Source organism: Cuculus canorus, chromosome 1 (genome assembly GCF_017976375.1).
Source record: "Cuculus canorus isolate bCucCan1 chromosome 1, bCucCan1.pri, whole genome shotgun sequence".
Lineage (NCBI taxonomy): Eukaryota > Metazoa > Chordata > Aves > Cuculiformes > Cuculidae > Cuculus > Cuculus canorus.
Genome location: NC_071401.1, coordinates 198,480,357 through 198,495,900, shown reverse-complemented (window position 1 = coordinate 198,495,900; position 15,544 = coordinate 198,480,357). Strand labels below are relative to the sequence as shown.

Sequence of the window (15,544 nt, the reverse complement as noted above, 5' to 3'; positions counted from 1 at the left end):
TTAGAACATGCCTAGATATACTTAAGCCCAATACTCAGAGCTTTGTTGAACTCAGTACGTAGATTGGTCACATAAGGGTAACAGAAATCAGGTTGATGTTTCAATATGCACATGAAGCTGCTCTTCTTTTGTCTTTGGTAGAATGCATTATTTTAAATTTAGAATTCTCTAAATGTAATGACTGTTTTCATAGAGAATAGATAGAAAATATTTACATTATCCACCATTTCTTAAGAAATCATATGAATTGTATGAATGACATTCTCATTTAAAGAACTTTGCTACAATTCTGTGAGATGAAATAATTCACAGCTCTGCTTGGTGTAGGGTTAAAAGCTATACAGGTGTGGACTGAATTCAGAATTTAGGTTTCAACTTTGCAACAAAATGTCAAACCAGGAAAAATTTAGATTTTTGTTTCATGTCAAACATACATAATGCATTTTCTGTCTATGAAGATATGTTTTCACATAACATATATCAGCTGAACTACCAGATCTTTTACTTTATCTAAAAGGCTGTTTGTCTGAAGTTGATATTCCTGCACCTTGTTTGTATGGGATCAGAGATTGTTTTGTGAATATTAGTGCCAGGTTTTATCCTAATTCAAATTAAAATATATAAGCCCCGATGAACAGTACTGAATAAAGACCTTTTTCTTGCTCTCATGCGAAAGAATATTTATTTGTGAACTGGAGCTATAAAAATAGTTTGACATTAATGTATTCCATATGTTATATAGACATCTAGCCACAAAAAATTAGATTTTTTTTCTATTACTATCACACCATTCCCTTTAGGTAGCTCTCTGACTGACAGATCCTTGATTCTTTAATCTTTTTCTTTGCTACCAGCTGATTTTAAGGATTGAAAAAATAAAGTGCTAGTTTAAGAAACTTGAATTTAATTCATTTTTTTTTCTTTTAAAGAACCAAAATTTGTTGGCTCATACATGATTCCAGACAATGAAGACCATGATGATAACAAAGTATACTTCTTCTTTACTGAAAAAGCATTAGAGGCTGAGACAAGCACTCATGCTATATATACTAGAGTTGGACGTGTATGTGCGGTAAGATGCTTTTTCTGATTCACCTTCTAAATGAAAAAAAAACCATGCTCCTGTCTTTGGTCTTTTCCCCCCATCAAATATGGTATCTGTTAATGTAAGAGAGAGAAAGTTATAGGTCTGAATGAAAACCCTACACCTAGCAGCCTCAAGCATTACAAAATTCAAGAGCAATCCAAAATTTCAGCTTGAAGCTGAATTTTGCTGAGAACAGGATGAAGTTCTGAAAACTTGTTATTTAACTCCATCTCTCTTTGTACTGATATGTCGCAACAGTCACAGCAGTTGCCCACAGGACTTTCTTACCATCTGTATTCTCAATTCCGATCAAGGCTTCACCGCCCTTAGTGTTGGCTGCAGGTCCAGGGCCTCTTGCAACTCTCACCGCTGACAGAAATTGATGGCCCTTCCTATTCTTGGTGACAGGACCAGCCTAGCCACCAGTCATCTCTGATGTCCCCTCTCATTTTCTTGTCAGCAAGGAGCAGACCTTACTCACCTGCTTTTGTACAGGGTCGATGCCTATCCTATCACACTTGCTTTTGCGGCCAGCTGAACAGAGCTGAGAGCAATGGGCACAGACTGAAACAACTGAAATTTCATCTGACTGTAATGCTGCCGGGGTGGTTGCACAGGTTGCCCAGAGTCTCCGTCCTTAGAGATATGCAAAACCTGATTGGACACTGGCCTAGGCAACTTGCTAAAAATGACTCATTTTGTGCAGGGTAGATGGACTAGATGATCTCCCTGCCAAATTCAACTATTCCGTGATTCTGTAAAGTCTGAAAACCTCTTTGTGATGCATGAATGATTAGAGGGGCACAATGTCAACCATTTATGAAGTGCTTTATAAATAGTAGCTAATTAATGTTTTCATTTCATCTCTCATTCTTCTTCTCAACAGCAACTGAGGAAAATAGTGTATATAAGAATCTAGAACAAAGGATTGAAATGACCAGCAAATTATTATTGCAGCCAGGCATAAGGTTTACCAGAAAGAGCAGAAAAGTCACAAGGATAAACCTTGGTTCCTTCCACCGTCCTGCATGACTATTCATTTCAGGCCACATTCCTGCTCTGTTGATCCCAAATCTTTTCACCCCTCTGCTTTCCCCCCACCCCACCCCAGCAAGGAGATCTTGCACAGTTGCAGGGAGAAGGACTTAGCATATTATCTACCACAATAAACTGTCCACAAATGGTCCTCTCTGAACGGTTGATGAATTGTGGGTGCATTCATTTTCTATTCATTGACCCACAGCACTGCTGATGAGAAGACGTCTCCCATTTTCATTAGGACTACATATGCTTGATTAAAGGAAGAAATGAGAAATTTAGTTCTTAACACCTGATTTTATTGCTGAAAAATATTGCATTCTTCCCTCATAACTGTGGGGAATACATTCCTAAAACTGTTGCGTGAAGAGGAAGACACAAGTTAAAAATATTCTGTCACCTCTACATATATTATATGTCACATATGCTTGCCAGCATACTATCTATTAAAATTTCTTAAGGCATAGTCATGTAAAAGTTGAAACCTCTCAAATATGCAAAATACCAAATTACAGCATAAGACATTAATATTCACAAAGCCAGCTGGGTTTCTGAATTCAGGCCTGCATCAAGATCTGAAGTAGAATTCTTTGGCCTATGTTCTGGTAGATGTCTGAATAGATTATTTTAATAGTTTCCTCTAGTTTGAAATATAACTACTGAAACTTCTTATCTCTAGCCATGACCTAAACCAAAATCCCACAGACTTATCTCTTCCACTTGTCCAAAACTCCACATGCTTTATCATACAGATATTAACTTCAAAGCCATATGCTGTAATTCAAATTTGCTTTAATGAATACAAGGAATAGCTAGATGCTGTCTCAAGAACTGCTTTTTTCCACCAAGTTGTTATGTTTTCACCTGAGTTTTAACAAGTTTTGCAACGCAAAGGCACCTATTCTATATATTTCTACTTTTCTGAGAAAAATGGATCTCTGCTTTTGTAAGCTGAGGTAATCAATTTCAGTAGTTTAGGGTGAAGTTGTGAGCCTTCAACAGCCAGTTACGCAGATGTCCTGAATATAAGGCCATAGCTTTGAGTGTGCTACCCAAATGTTGCAGAATGTGATCACTAAGTAATACAAGGTACTAAACACCTCTTTTTCTTGACAGTCTGACAGTTGCAACAGCAATAAAAAGATAAGGTGGCCCTAACAAAGCAGAAATTATTCAAAGTTGTTAGATTGATATGTTGAATAGATGTTGAATATGATAGATATGTTGAATAATTGTTAGAACACTGTGTAGACACTTGCCTTAGACTCGCCACAGCTCTACCAGCTCTATGGATAGATTCAAGACTTCAGCTTCCAAATGTTTTGATCTAACCCTGCACTGAGCTCCTGAAGCAAAGCTAAACTTTGTTAATGAGCTCAGTATATCCAGTTAACAAAAATGAGAAATAAAATAACTTTACAACAGATGTCTAGTTAAAACTATCCATGGATGTGGCACAGAATTGAAAAATTCTGATAAACCCACGACTGTAAATGAGACCTGGACTTGATCAGTGCAATTCTACTTGAAAACTGACTCCAGACAAATAATTCTAGTAATAGAAATGTGGTTGAAATTGCATGCTTTTGACATTAAAAGATATGATGAGTGGCTAATTCAGCAGACTTGTTTGTCCTTCTAGACTTACTCATTCAAATTACCATCAGTATTTGTTTCTTTCTATGCAGAATGATATGGGAGGCCAGAGAATGCTTGTGAATAAGTGGAGCACTTTCCTCAAAACCAGGCTTGTTTGCTCTGTGCCCGGGAGAAACGGAATTGATACTCATTTTGATGAATTAGGTAAACATGCTAGATTGAAACAAACTTAATGCCATCATACAAAACGTACACTTCCAGGATAACACATCTTCCTGTCAAATAATGTACTTGTATTCATTACAAGGGAGTAGTTGTTATTGTTTTGTTTGCAATGTCTATGAAGTTCTACTTATATGGAGATGAGTATCATCAAATATGCCTTTTCGTATTGCCTGGTTTTTTTAAGAACTGCTGTTAAAATTTGCATGAAATTAAATATCATGAATGAGTAAAATAAGATTACACTTTTAACAAACAATGACGTTTCTCTTTTCGTGATGAGAAAAAATGGGTTGTTGCCAATAACTTTGCATTTAAATTTTACAGAGGATGTGTTTTTGCTGCAAACTCGTGATAACAAAAATCCAGTGATATTTGGCCTCTTCAACACTACAAGGTAAACAACGAGAAGAAATGAAGAGAAATAGAGGAATGTTTGAATAGCCTATTGAAGAGACAGAAGCTGCATGATAAATATCCCTTAGCAAATATATAATAAAAAGTTTAATCCCTGTTCTACCCACAGTGAGCTTCCTTCTTAATGTAAAAGTGGAGCTACGACACTTAGGAGCTTGAAGTCTCATTCAATGATCCAGTCTATCTGGATCATAAATTAATTGTTTCTTTGGTTGATAATTTGCTAGTATTAAAGTCTATGCAGTCTTGCATGCTTATAAGAGCAGCTTATCAGAGACACCTGTCTTCCTTTAAGAGCTCCACTGTAAATCGAATTTAAGTAAACAGCAGCTTAAGTTCCTACTAATCTCTTCTTGAAGCCTAAAACACCAGCTGTGATGTTGCAGGTGACCTCCTTTTCTGTTACAGCCTAATACAAGTGCAAGCAAGCAACCTGTTTCTTGGAGATCGAACTGTTAGTTTAGGATGTAACGGGTACAGAATAGCAGCTGTGCTTTTGACTCTATTTCTCTCCCCTGATTTTGGGGTGGTTTTCTTCTTTTAAGAAAGCAAGGCAGATATAGTCCTCTAGAGAAATATGGACCTAGAATTACTTACTGGCTCCCTATGTCAGTAAAGAGAAGTGGGCACCTAATTAAAATTATCTGGATCACCTTCTGGAGTCTTCAGAAATAATTGCTTTGTAGCGAGTATTTATGTTTCTTTAAATAATAATGAATTGTTCTTCAGAACTAAGTGCACAAAATAAAATTTAAAAAGATACTTTTATATGGATTGATGTTCATAAAGTGATCTTGATTATCTAACTAATGATACTAAGCAATATTTTCACTCAGTATAAAAGAGTCCTCTTCATTTTAGACAGTATTGCATGATTCCTATCTTTCCAAAGTAACAACAACAGGAAAAATATTAGAAAAGAAAAATGAGTAACAGTTTAAGTCACTAATCAAAGTCATCTAAGACCAGAGTTCTCTTTATTGCCCTTCCTCTGTGTTTATTAAAAAGTAATTTAGAGTTTGTGTTCATCGTCTTCAGATTTGGGGGTAACAACACTTTCCTCAGAGAAATGTTATAAATATAAATACATGAAAGTTGCAAAGAACATTAGCTACAGTAGTTTTAAATAAACATTAAGTAATTTTTTTCTCCCTGTATTCTGCTGAAATGTGACTTCCTTCTAATTGCATGATATTACCAGTATTATGTGTATAGAATATGACACGTTGCTTTAATGATGTCTTTGAATTTTACTTCATAGCAATATATTTAGAGGATATGCTATATGTGTTTACCATATGGCAAGCGTCCGAGCAGCTTTCAATGGACCGTATGCTCATAAAGAAGGACCTGAATACCACTGGGCTCTGTACGAAGGAAAGGTACCTTATCCTAGGCCTGGTTCGGTAAGTACAATCTATTTTCCACCGCTTTACTGTGTAAAAAAATTCAGGAAGAATGTGCAGACGGCTGTTAACGTACAAATCTTTCTGACTTCATGATCCATCATATATTTATTTGAATAAATACGTACTCTAGCATTTCTAGAAAGGTGTGGAATTGTTCAGCATTAAGTTTAATAAAGTACTAGAACCATACATTTCCCAAAGGAAAAAGTGGAAATAAGTATGTAAGATTTTTCTAAATCCTGTTGGGGCTTGAAATCAACAGCCTTGTGTGAAGGTCCTAAGGTCTCAATTTAGGATTGCAGGAAACAGGGGCAGAAAGTAGCACCTTTAAAAAGTGGGTCAGATGCTGCATTCAGAAGCAAAAGTACATTACCTGAGAAGAAACCTCACTTCCTATTGAGTCAAGAATAACTTTTCTTCAGAATTTGGCTGCTGACATAATTTTTGCATCTGATCCTTGATAGCTTTAATCTAATTGCCAAAGAAATAAACGAAAAATCAGATCAATTTCAGTGCGTGGAGTGAACCATGAGGCTTATTTCTAATTGAACTTTCTGGTGAAAATATTATTCTCAATGACTTGTCTTGAGAAAATAAATCTAGGATGAACTAAAAGTATGTACTTATGTCTACAAAAAAAGAGATATATTTAAAGATGCATGCAATGTTTTCCAGTGTAAATAAGCTTCTTACTGGAAACAAAAGCAAGCAAGCTTGCACAGGGCAATTCACTTTTCTTCGATTGGATGCTGACACCAGGGCATTTAACGAGTGCTAAACGAATTAAAAAAAGAATGATCCAATATTTCAAGATCTGATGACTCTGGTTCCTTTGTTTTCATATATTTTTCAAAAAGGATCAAAATTCAATACTTAAATAATTTAGATTAGTGTACAGGTTAGAAACTGTACAAAAATTTTAACAAAATTAACTAACCAGAATAAACACTCTGAGACAAGGAGTAAATCCTCCATCACTTGAGGTTCTCTCAAGACTGATTCTTTCTAGAAGCAATGATTCCACATCCACATAATTCATTATGGTTTGGTTTCAGACATCACAGACTGAGATTTTACTACCCTCAAATCAGGTTCCTGAGCTCAATAACGTTCTTGTTCTCTACCCTTTACAAAGAATGCAGAAAGAGTAAAACAGTGTTGCAAAGAACAAAACTCAGTAAAATAACTCATCCATTTTTCTAATTTGCACACAAGTTTCTTTTATAAAATTCTCTTATTTTATCCAATGGATATTAAATGAAGAAAAGGAACGAGGTGTATTCTGAAGATGCAATTAATCTGCCAAATATTGTAGCACACTCTGCAACTGTAGGGGTGCTGCACGTAAAGAGTTGTTTCTGACTGGCACTTGGATTTTTCATTTGGTAAACAGAAACTCTGGAGAAATCACAAACTTTTTACTTAAAGACAAGCAATTAATTTCAACAAGGACTTCCTAATTTTTATGTCAGTTTCTTAAAGGCATCACAAGTAATCTTCATTTCAAACTCTTTTCATGTTTCACTCTATTTTTTTTAGGTGTTTCTGAACTTTATTTCTCTATAGCATCTTAGCCTGGGATTCTCACATCTGATCTTGTCAGTACAGCTTGAGGGTGCCCCTTGCATTGTAGGAGCCCATCAGCATCTCACAGATGGGGCACAAACAGGACCTCCCTCTCCTTTTCCTTCCTGCTGTAAGTCAGATGGAGATTCACAGCAAGCAATGCCAGGCAAACCCAGAGAAGCATGATGTCTAGGAATCCTTCTTCACCTCATACCTTTTGGCAATAGAAACACTTACCCACCTACGGCAATTGTCATCTGTTGTAAAGCTGCTTTTGTTTATACTCACTGAAGTTCTAACCCTTATCATGACAGCATTGTGCAGATTTTTGACTCTGTGAGATACAAAGACACTTCTTATAGCCGTTTGGCTAACACACCCCACCCCTCTGCATAGTTTTTATATTTCATCTTTCATCTCGCAGGCTAGCGTCTTGCTTTATTGAACTTAGCTGTGGAATAAACATTTGCTGGAGCATTACTTTCAGGGTTGTTTTTCCTTTGCTAACTGAATCTATATTATTTTTTATAATAAATCATTTGCACAAATAAACATTGCATTCAATTCATTTATCACTGAATCACAGGAATGAGAGGTGAAAAGGCCTATTAACTTATCTAGTCCATGCCAGTAGCCTTTCTATCTGTAGTATGTTTTCAAATGCATGTCCTCTCATTTTAAATTAATGCTGTCCTCTGCTTCTCCTGGGGTCAGAGACAGAAGCTAAAAATGCAGCAGTGGATGGACCTCTAAAAAAGAGATTATTTGGGATTTAAACATTGTGAATATGATTTGACTGTCTTCACCCATAAGCTACCTCTGTACAAGCACTGACATCAATACCAAATGGAGTTTTGTTTGTTTGATGTTTGTTTGTCAAAGTCAGTGGTATTGAGACGGGGTATAAAATCAGATAATTGTCACTTTTTGAACAAAATGGTTGAATTCAAAGGAATAATTGGTTTCCTATTTGATATTTTATGTGGCAAAATTATTGTTTTTGAAGTTTTAACAAATAATGAGACAGTACCATGTATGGACTGAAGAATGGCTTTACATTTTACAAAGGTTATTATGGTTCAAGTGATATTCTTTCTTTTTTTTTCCTGGCAGAAGAACACCTCACATATGTTTTGTGCACTAATGTTTAAACACAGGCAGGAGTTCAGTATTAATGACTACAGTCATTACATTGATATCACCTAGTACTGAGGATTAAATGGTGTTTCTTTGGCAAGAAGGAGGGAACACTGAGCCAGCACTTCAGCAACATTGACAATGATTTACAGAAATGTTGCACTAAGTTCTACTCGGTTTCAATGCTTCTCTTTGTTGGCTCTGAATGGGCACTTTTGCATCAGACTGGATTGTAGCATCCCCAACAGGCAAGGCATAGGGTCTGAAACAGATGTAAAAGAAAAGGGCAAGTAATTTTTTGAACTTCAGAGAACCAGATAGCTGAGGAACCAGGTCTTTCCTAGATATTAATAGATTTAATCATGTTTGTCTCTGTATGTTGCACAGCACATCAAAGGCAGGCATGGCTGGTTCTGCTAGCTAACGAGGGTGTAATTAATTCATTTTTGGCTATTCATTTACTGCACAACTTAGAGATGTTTTCAACACTTTTCCAGTAGCAAGAAGAGGAAAGCATGTTTCAGGTTGTTGCCCACAGTTTTAAGTTTCAGACTCCAAAGAAAAGCTCAGCATATTGGTAAACTCAATATCACTATGTTTCCCACTACAGGAGTGACAGTGTTAAGAGGCCAAAAATAACCTACTATTAGTCATCTCTGAGAGTCAGCACTCTTTGATCTTAGTTATTGAATGAGTGAAGATGGAGTCTATAAGGAATGAGTAAAGCTTAAAACTAAATAAACAGCAAACCAATGTTAAGAGTCTCACTGATTCTGACAGACTCTGCAATCTACTTCTCTGATGTCTGCCTAAAGCACTGCTTCTGCCATAATCTCAGCTCCTGTTTTGCTGATTCATTTAGTGTACTTAGTCTGTGATGGTTCTGGGAATGACATCAGTTACCACAAATATGGTGTTGATAGACTTCAGAGATGGCTGCATCTAATGTTTCCTTTCTAGACTACTTGATTTTATTTAATTAAAAATGAAAAGCCTGTGAACGATTATTTTTTTTAAAACCTCTCCAGGGCTAGAATTTTGCAAAGGCAACATGGCAATGCCTATTCACTTGCTGGACTGTGCAGAACATGGAAAGCAGAGCTGTCTTCATACTGCAGCTCTGTCTCTTTATTGTAAACAGCCAGTGAAATTCCATCACCAGGTTGATTAGACAGTTACTTTAAAGTCAACAGTGAACAAATACTTTCCTGTCCTAAGCCCAAAGAATGGAAACACACATTGCCTCATTTGACAAGTGCAGGAGTTTGCTATTGTCAATTACAGCTGACCACAAGTTTAAAATTACTGTTTTAAGTAAACATGAAGAGTATTTTATTTCATTTCACTCATTGAAAAATCTAATTTAAATAGGGAAAGGCTGCTACTGTGGCTTTGCTTGAAATGCTTCTTAAAATCACCCTGTCTTATGAATTTGTGGAGAAAGTAAATGGTTACTGAGATATTTCCAGCTTGTTCCTCAATGTTTTCAATTAGACATCATGAAGCAAATTGGAAATGTAGAATCTACGTGCAGTTAGGGAACACTATATCCTTCACAAAGCATCCTAAAATTAACTTCTCTGTTTAATACATTAAATTATCCCTAATTGCACATTTGACCAAAGGAGCAAGCTTCTTTAAATTGGGCATTGACATAAAGTGTATTTGTTTTGCAAAACAGTAGATTGATCAATGCAAACATTGGTCTTTCAAGATAAATCGTGATATATGATACTGTCATCATGAGTTAGGAATCAGAATCAAATATAATGCTGCTAGAATGCCTGAGATGAAGAATAACTGTTGCTGCTGATGTTATTTTTAAGTGTGCTTAGTTTCTTATGGTAATACATTTTGGAATCATAAGTAATCAGAACAGAGACTGATTTTAAGCACTATCATTCTGCTGACTTTACACGTCTGTCTCTCTTCTGGGACAGGAAACTCCTTTCACCTAACTCTGTCAATGGCAATTTTGATTACAACTTCAATATGAATCTGGGGAAGATATAAACATTATGGTTTTTGTCATAATCTAAAACTGTCACTATTTATTCTGCTTTTAGTATGGCAGACAAGAAGGAGCTCTCTCTTTCTAATCATGATAACACCAAGGCTCTGTTCAGCATTCCTTTTCTTGGCTTTTCACAATTAATAATCTACACATGAATAAAGCATAGAGTTCACACTGTCCCAGTTGTGATTGTGCTTTTCTATGCCTGTTTTCATGCCAGGTTTTCTGTAGATCTGTCATTGTTTTGAAAACAAGGCCTGTCTCAGACAGTTTATTTGATAAACATTCAGAATATTCTATGTATTATGTTCTTGCAGTGTGCCAGCAAGGTGAATGGTGGTCTCTACACTACCACCAAAGACTATCCTGATGAAGCCATCCACTTTGCCAGGAGTCATCCACTGATGTATCAGCCCATCAGACCTGTTCATAAGAGACCAATACTAGTTAAAACAGATGGGAAGTACAATCTTAAACAAATAGCAGTGGACAGAGTGGAAGCTGAGGATGGGCAATATGACGTCTTGTTCATCGGCACAGGTAAACTAAAGAAAACAAGAAAGACAATTGAAAATTGGTGGTTTACGTCCAAGATGAATGAAATTAAGTTGTGTATAGTCCAAAAAAAGAAAATAAATACAACATTCCTTTTAACAATCATTCTTTGCATGACTGTGCTGATCTTGACCTTACAGAGGAAGTTAGTCATTGGAGACATGTACTTCACTGTGCTGATAAATTATATAGAAAAATAATGGTAGGGAAACATTTAAAAGCTAGGCAGAGAAACTTAAACATAGGAGTCCATTGTACTGATTTTTTCTTTCCAAAGAAGAACCTTATATTAATTCCTGAACAGCTGGCCTTATATTTGAAATTTCAGAACAAAATCATGTATCTGAGCACACCAGATTCCAAATTTGGTTTACAACAGAGCTCAAGGAAGAAAGGAAGAAATACACAAACTTCTTATACAGAAACTGTTTGTTAGAACAGTTCAGTTTTCTTGTCTTTCTTTCTTACCATTTTCATAAGATATAAAGAGCTTTTTTAAAGATGATTTTCAAACATTACCCAAAGAATATAACTAAGGGAAAATACATCCTAGACCTACCCTAACTTTAAGATTAAAAACCACATTTTAATGGTAGTTGAAAAATAAGAAAACTTAAGAAAATAAGAGGAAAACCTGGAACTACACAAGACTTCAGTCATATCTAATCTGTTTGGAAAAAGTCCAAGTACATTCATATTTTATCAATTTAACAATAGGAATGGTATCACAAATCATTTTGACTATTTTGTCTAGGAAAGCAGCTATGGTGAATTACTTTTTATTGATGAAATTCCTCTGATAAGCACATTTCAGTGTTGAGAACATTCAAAAGCATATTTGTAGAATAGCAAAGGGTTATTTATATTAGTGCAGTTTTCTAAGCATTTAAATGGCCTCAGTATGGTCTCAATACTGAACTTAGTGTGGTCTATAAAACTTTGTGCCATGTGTCATATATTTCTGTTCAGCAGATTTTATAATGGTGCCTAGATTTTTTGTGACTTCTACTTGCATTTGTGATTGAGATAGTGTATCAAATACCCTTGTACACAAGTCCTCTGTTCAGCAGAGTTGAATTCAAGTGGACTTAAGTGTGTGTCTTAGAGCTGTGCTAGACTGGCGTCCAACAGCTGCTTACTCTTCTTGAGATGTTTACTCTTATATGACAAGAAATTCCAGCATAGGATTTAGGGCTTTAGAAACACTAAAACAACCCCTGCAAACTCTGCTCTCACAAAGCTCGCATCAAAAACTCACTTCTGCTCTCAGCAATTTAATATTATAGAGTTAATCTTTTTTTTTATCGTAGTCCAACACCTGCTGTATAACATTGGTAAGCACAGTTTTACAGCTGAGCAGCAGTTTCCTTAGGGCAGCTGTATAGGTTAGGAAGGTTCATCAAAGGCAAAGTTTGAACATCAGGGCGAACTTTCACTTGTCTGTCAGCAGGATTTGAAAAGGGACTTATTTATGAAAATCAGAGCTCAGACTGCAGTTTCTTTTTACTGTTCCCTCGCAAAATGAATCCCTTTGATTACATATTCTCTTTGAGAAGTGGTGTATGACCCCAGTTTAATGGTTCCTCTTTATGTTTGCCCTTTTGATCTTCTGCTGAACATTTCTCCCAGTGCTTGTCTGCTTAATATTTTGCCTGTAAATCAAAGGTGACTGAAAGTAACTGAAGAAAGGAAGTGATATTTGCCATTGTTGATTACAGGTTTTCAGATTAAGGAAAGCAAAACTATTCTAATAGCCGTCAGCAAGACAAAGCCGAAGTGTTGGAGTACCAGATCTTACTCGTGTGTTTTAATTTCCTTCAAGAGCTGTAGTGACAGAGGTGCCAATAGATCTAAACTACAACATGCCTTAGACTTTCTGAATGGGCAAGGTTTTTTTTTTTGGTTCATCTTCTTTTGATTAACAGCTCCAGTTCAACATCGGCTCAGTGTTTCACTAAAGGGGAGTGGGAACTTTGGACAATAAACCTCTGAAGGTGTTTCTACTTTTGCCTGGAGGAATGGAGTTAATTACTAATAGTTAGTAATTCCTAACTAGTGTAAACACTCAGATCCTATAATTAAAGCCACTTTACACCCCCTTGTTTTAAAGGACTCGGCTCCCACCTACCTTCATTTATTTTTTTATGAAATATGGTACCTCTCTTGATCCTTTTGCAGTTCACAAAGAGGTTATGACCTAGAGTTTGGCAAATATAAGTCAATTAATCATATAGCTCAGGGGTGTTGCAGGTGACTCTTATTTGTCAACGACAAATTATCATACATGAATATTTTCTAAGACTAAGAATCCTCATTGGCAATATGGAGTTACCTGTATATTTTTATAAATTTCTATTAATTTTTTAATAACTCTTTTAAAGTATTTGAAGGTCATATAAAAGTTTTCACCAATTATAACCTTTAGTTTTGTTTGGGTTTTTTTGGTTGTGTTTTTTTTTTTTAAATTTATTCCCAGATAATGGAATTGTGCTGAAAGTCATTACAATTTACAATCAAGAGACAGAATCAATGGAAGAAGTCATTCTTGAAGAGCTTCAAATATTCAAGGTGAATCATGCTGTTTATGAAGCAAGTGTCTTGGATTTTCTGCAGAAATAAAATGTTAAAAAAAATTCTGAGGATTGTCAAATATGTGATAATTATGTACAAGACCTTTTCTAATGGTCTAATTATTTAATGACAAGAAATCTTCATTTTTAACTGAAGTTTTTCTGAGGTGGAATTATAGCCCAGTTACTGAAGCACATGGCAGCAAACCAGGACTACTGCTTTTCTGTTTACACACTTGGCGGTTATAGTGTAACTTTTGAGTAGAAACTTATTACATTTTATTTCATTTTTCCTCATATCCAAATACATCTGCTACAATCTTGGACGCTTCAGTGAGGTCCAGATAAAAAAAATCCCAGTCCTCACAAAGGAATCAATTATTCTGTCTTTACAGTGGGCAAACTTGAGTCCTAGTGGGGCAAAATTCCATTCTGTTTAAAAATAATCCATGAATAAGGTTCAGTATTCGGCAAAGCCAAATATAATGGAATAATAATATATATATAATATATATAATGGAAAATAATATAATGGAATTCTCTTAATGAGTAATCATATAACCTCATGTTAGGCATGTAAAGTAGGACTCTAACCTACTTGAAACCATAGGGAAAATCTAACGTCCAGACTTAGATATTTAAACCTGGTACCTACATTTATGCAGTGCAAATATTTACTTGTTGCCTGGGGTAAAAATCACATAAATTGACTCTCTTGATAAAGATGGCTTTCAAAAGACCTCTTCAAGGTTATGTCTTGACACTGCTCCAGGAAATTTGAGCAGAGGGCAGAGAGGAAAATGGTAAAAGAAGGAATTCCTGCTATTTTTAGCTTATCTTCAATGGATGTTTTGTTATAAAGAACACTCCACTTATCACTCTTGAGTAGGACAAAGGGGATTCAGTGGTGGCAAGAGCTAATGCTATGTTTGACAGGGAAATTGTAGTGTTCCTGTGGCTCTGATAATCCAGAATTAAGTGTTGGCTGGTTGTTTTTAAATAAACTCTCTTAAAGAAGTACTTCTGCAACCCATAATCACCTCACATCTTTCTGTAGCATCAGAACTTAGAGAAAGTCAAAGTTTGTAGTGAAGATGAATATAATAAGTATACACCATCACTATTTTAACTAATTTATTGTCATATCAAAATGATATTATTTTTTCTAAGGAAGGAAATATTTACTGTTTTCTAGGTACCAGTTCCCATTATTTCTATGGAGATCTCTTCAAAAAGGGTAAGTATTAGACAAGTTTGAAATGTGTAGTGATGCAAATGTAATGAAGCTATAACAGTGTAGAAATAAAGACAGATAGGTGTACATCATCGATAATAATATCTCCCCTGATACATGTAATCCTTCTTTAATATGCACTTACTATTATATACTCTGTTTCTTTATGAAGCATTTATATTTTTTCAGTTCTAATGTTACATCTCCCTAGTTCACAATATTATTCATATCAAAGCAAGTGAAAACCAATTTGTTTCATGAGTTACTTGTGTATTAATCACAGTAGGGATTAGCTTTATGGATACGGCAACTTACACAAAACTTCCTTGCTGATAAATGCAGACAGACTTCAGGCCTATGGGGATATCAATGCAAAAATAGGTTTACTGGCTCTCCCATGTAGTCACTTGTCCACAGAAGGCAGGGCTGTTTGGATCTGACGCTCCTTCGAGTCTCTGTTAGCTTCTGCTACTACCAACGCCCAATTTATTACTCTTATGTGTACCATATCATAGATACCCATAACATATTGTCATAGCATCTCAGGATAAAGCTGTTATAAAAAGCCCAAGATGGTTATATCTTAATAGATCTTAGCTATCCATTGCCACATAGGCACACATAAACAATGAAATATAGCTAACAAAGGAAATTGCATTAATAGGAGGTATGTGTCTCAAAAGATAATTTTGGTCT

General features: G+C 35.6%; 1 protein-coding gene across 1 annotated transcript in view; it reads left to right on the top strand.

Moving 5' to 3' along the window:
• SEMA3E (semaphorin 3E) overlaps positions 1-15,544 on the top strand; it is a 142,282-nt gene that overhangs the window by 110,388 nt on the left and 16,350 nt on the right. Inside the window, exons 7-13 of the mRNA XM_009568583.2 lie at positions 930-1,072; positions 3,814-3,928; positions 4,274-4,343; positions 5,625-5,769; positions 10,807-11,029; positions 13,521-13,612; positions 14,810-14,851. Coding sequence (XP_009566878.1) covers positions 930-1,072; positions 3,814-3,928; positions 4,274-4,343; positions 5,625-5,769; positions 10,807-11,029; positions 13,521-13,612; positions 14,810-14,851 — 830 coding nt within the window. The remainder of the gene's footprint in view (positions 1-929; positions 1,073-3,813; positions 3,929-4,273; positions 4,344-5,624; positions 5,770-10,806; positions 11,030-13,520; positions 13,613-14,809; positions 14,852-15,544) is intronic.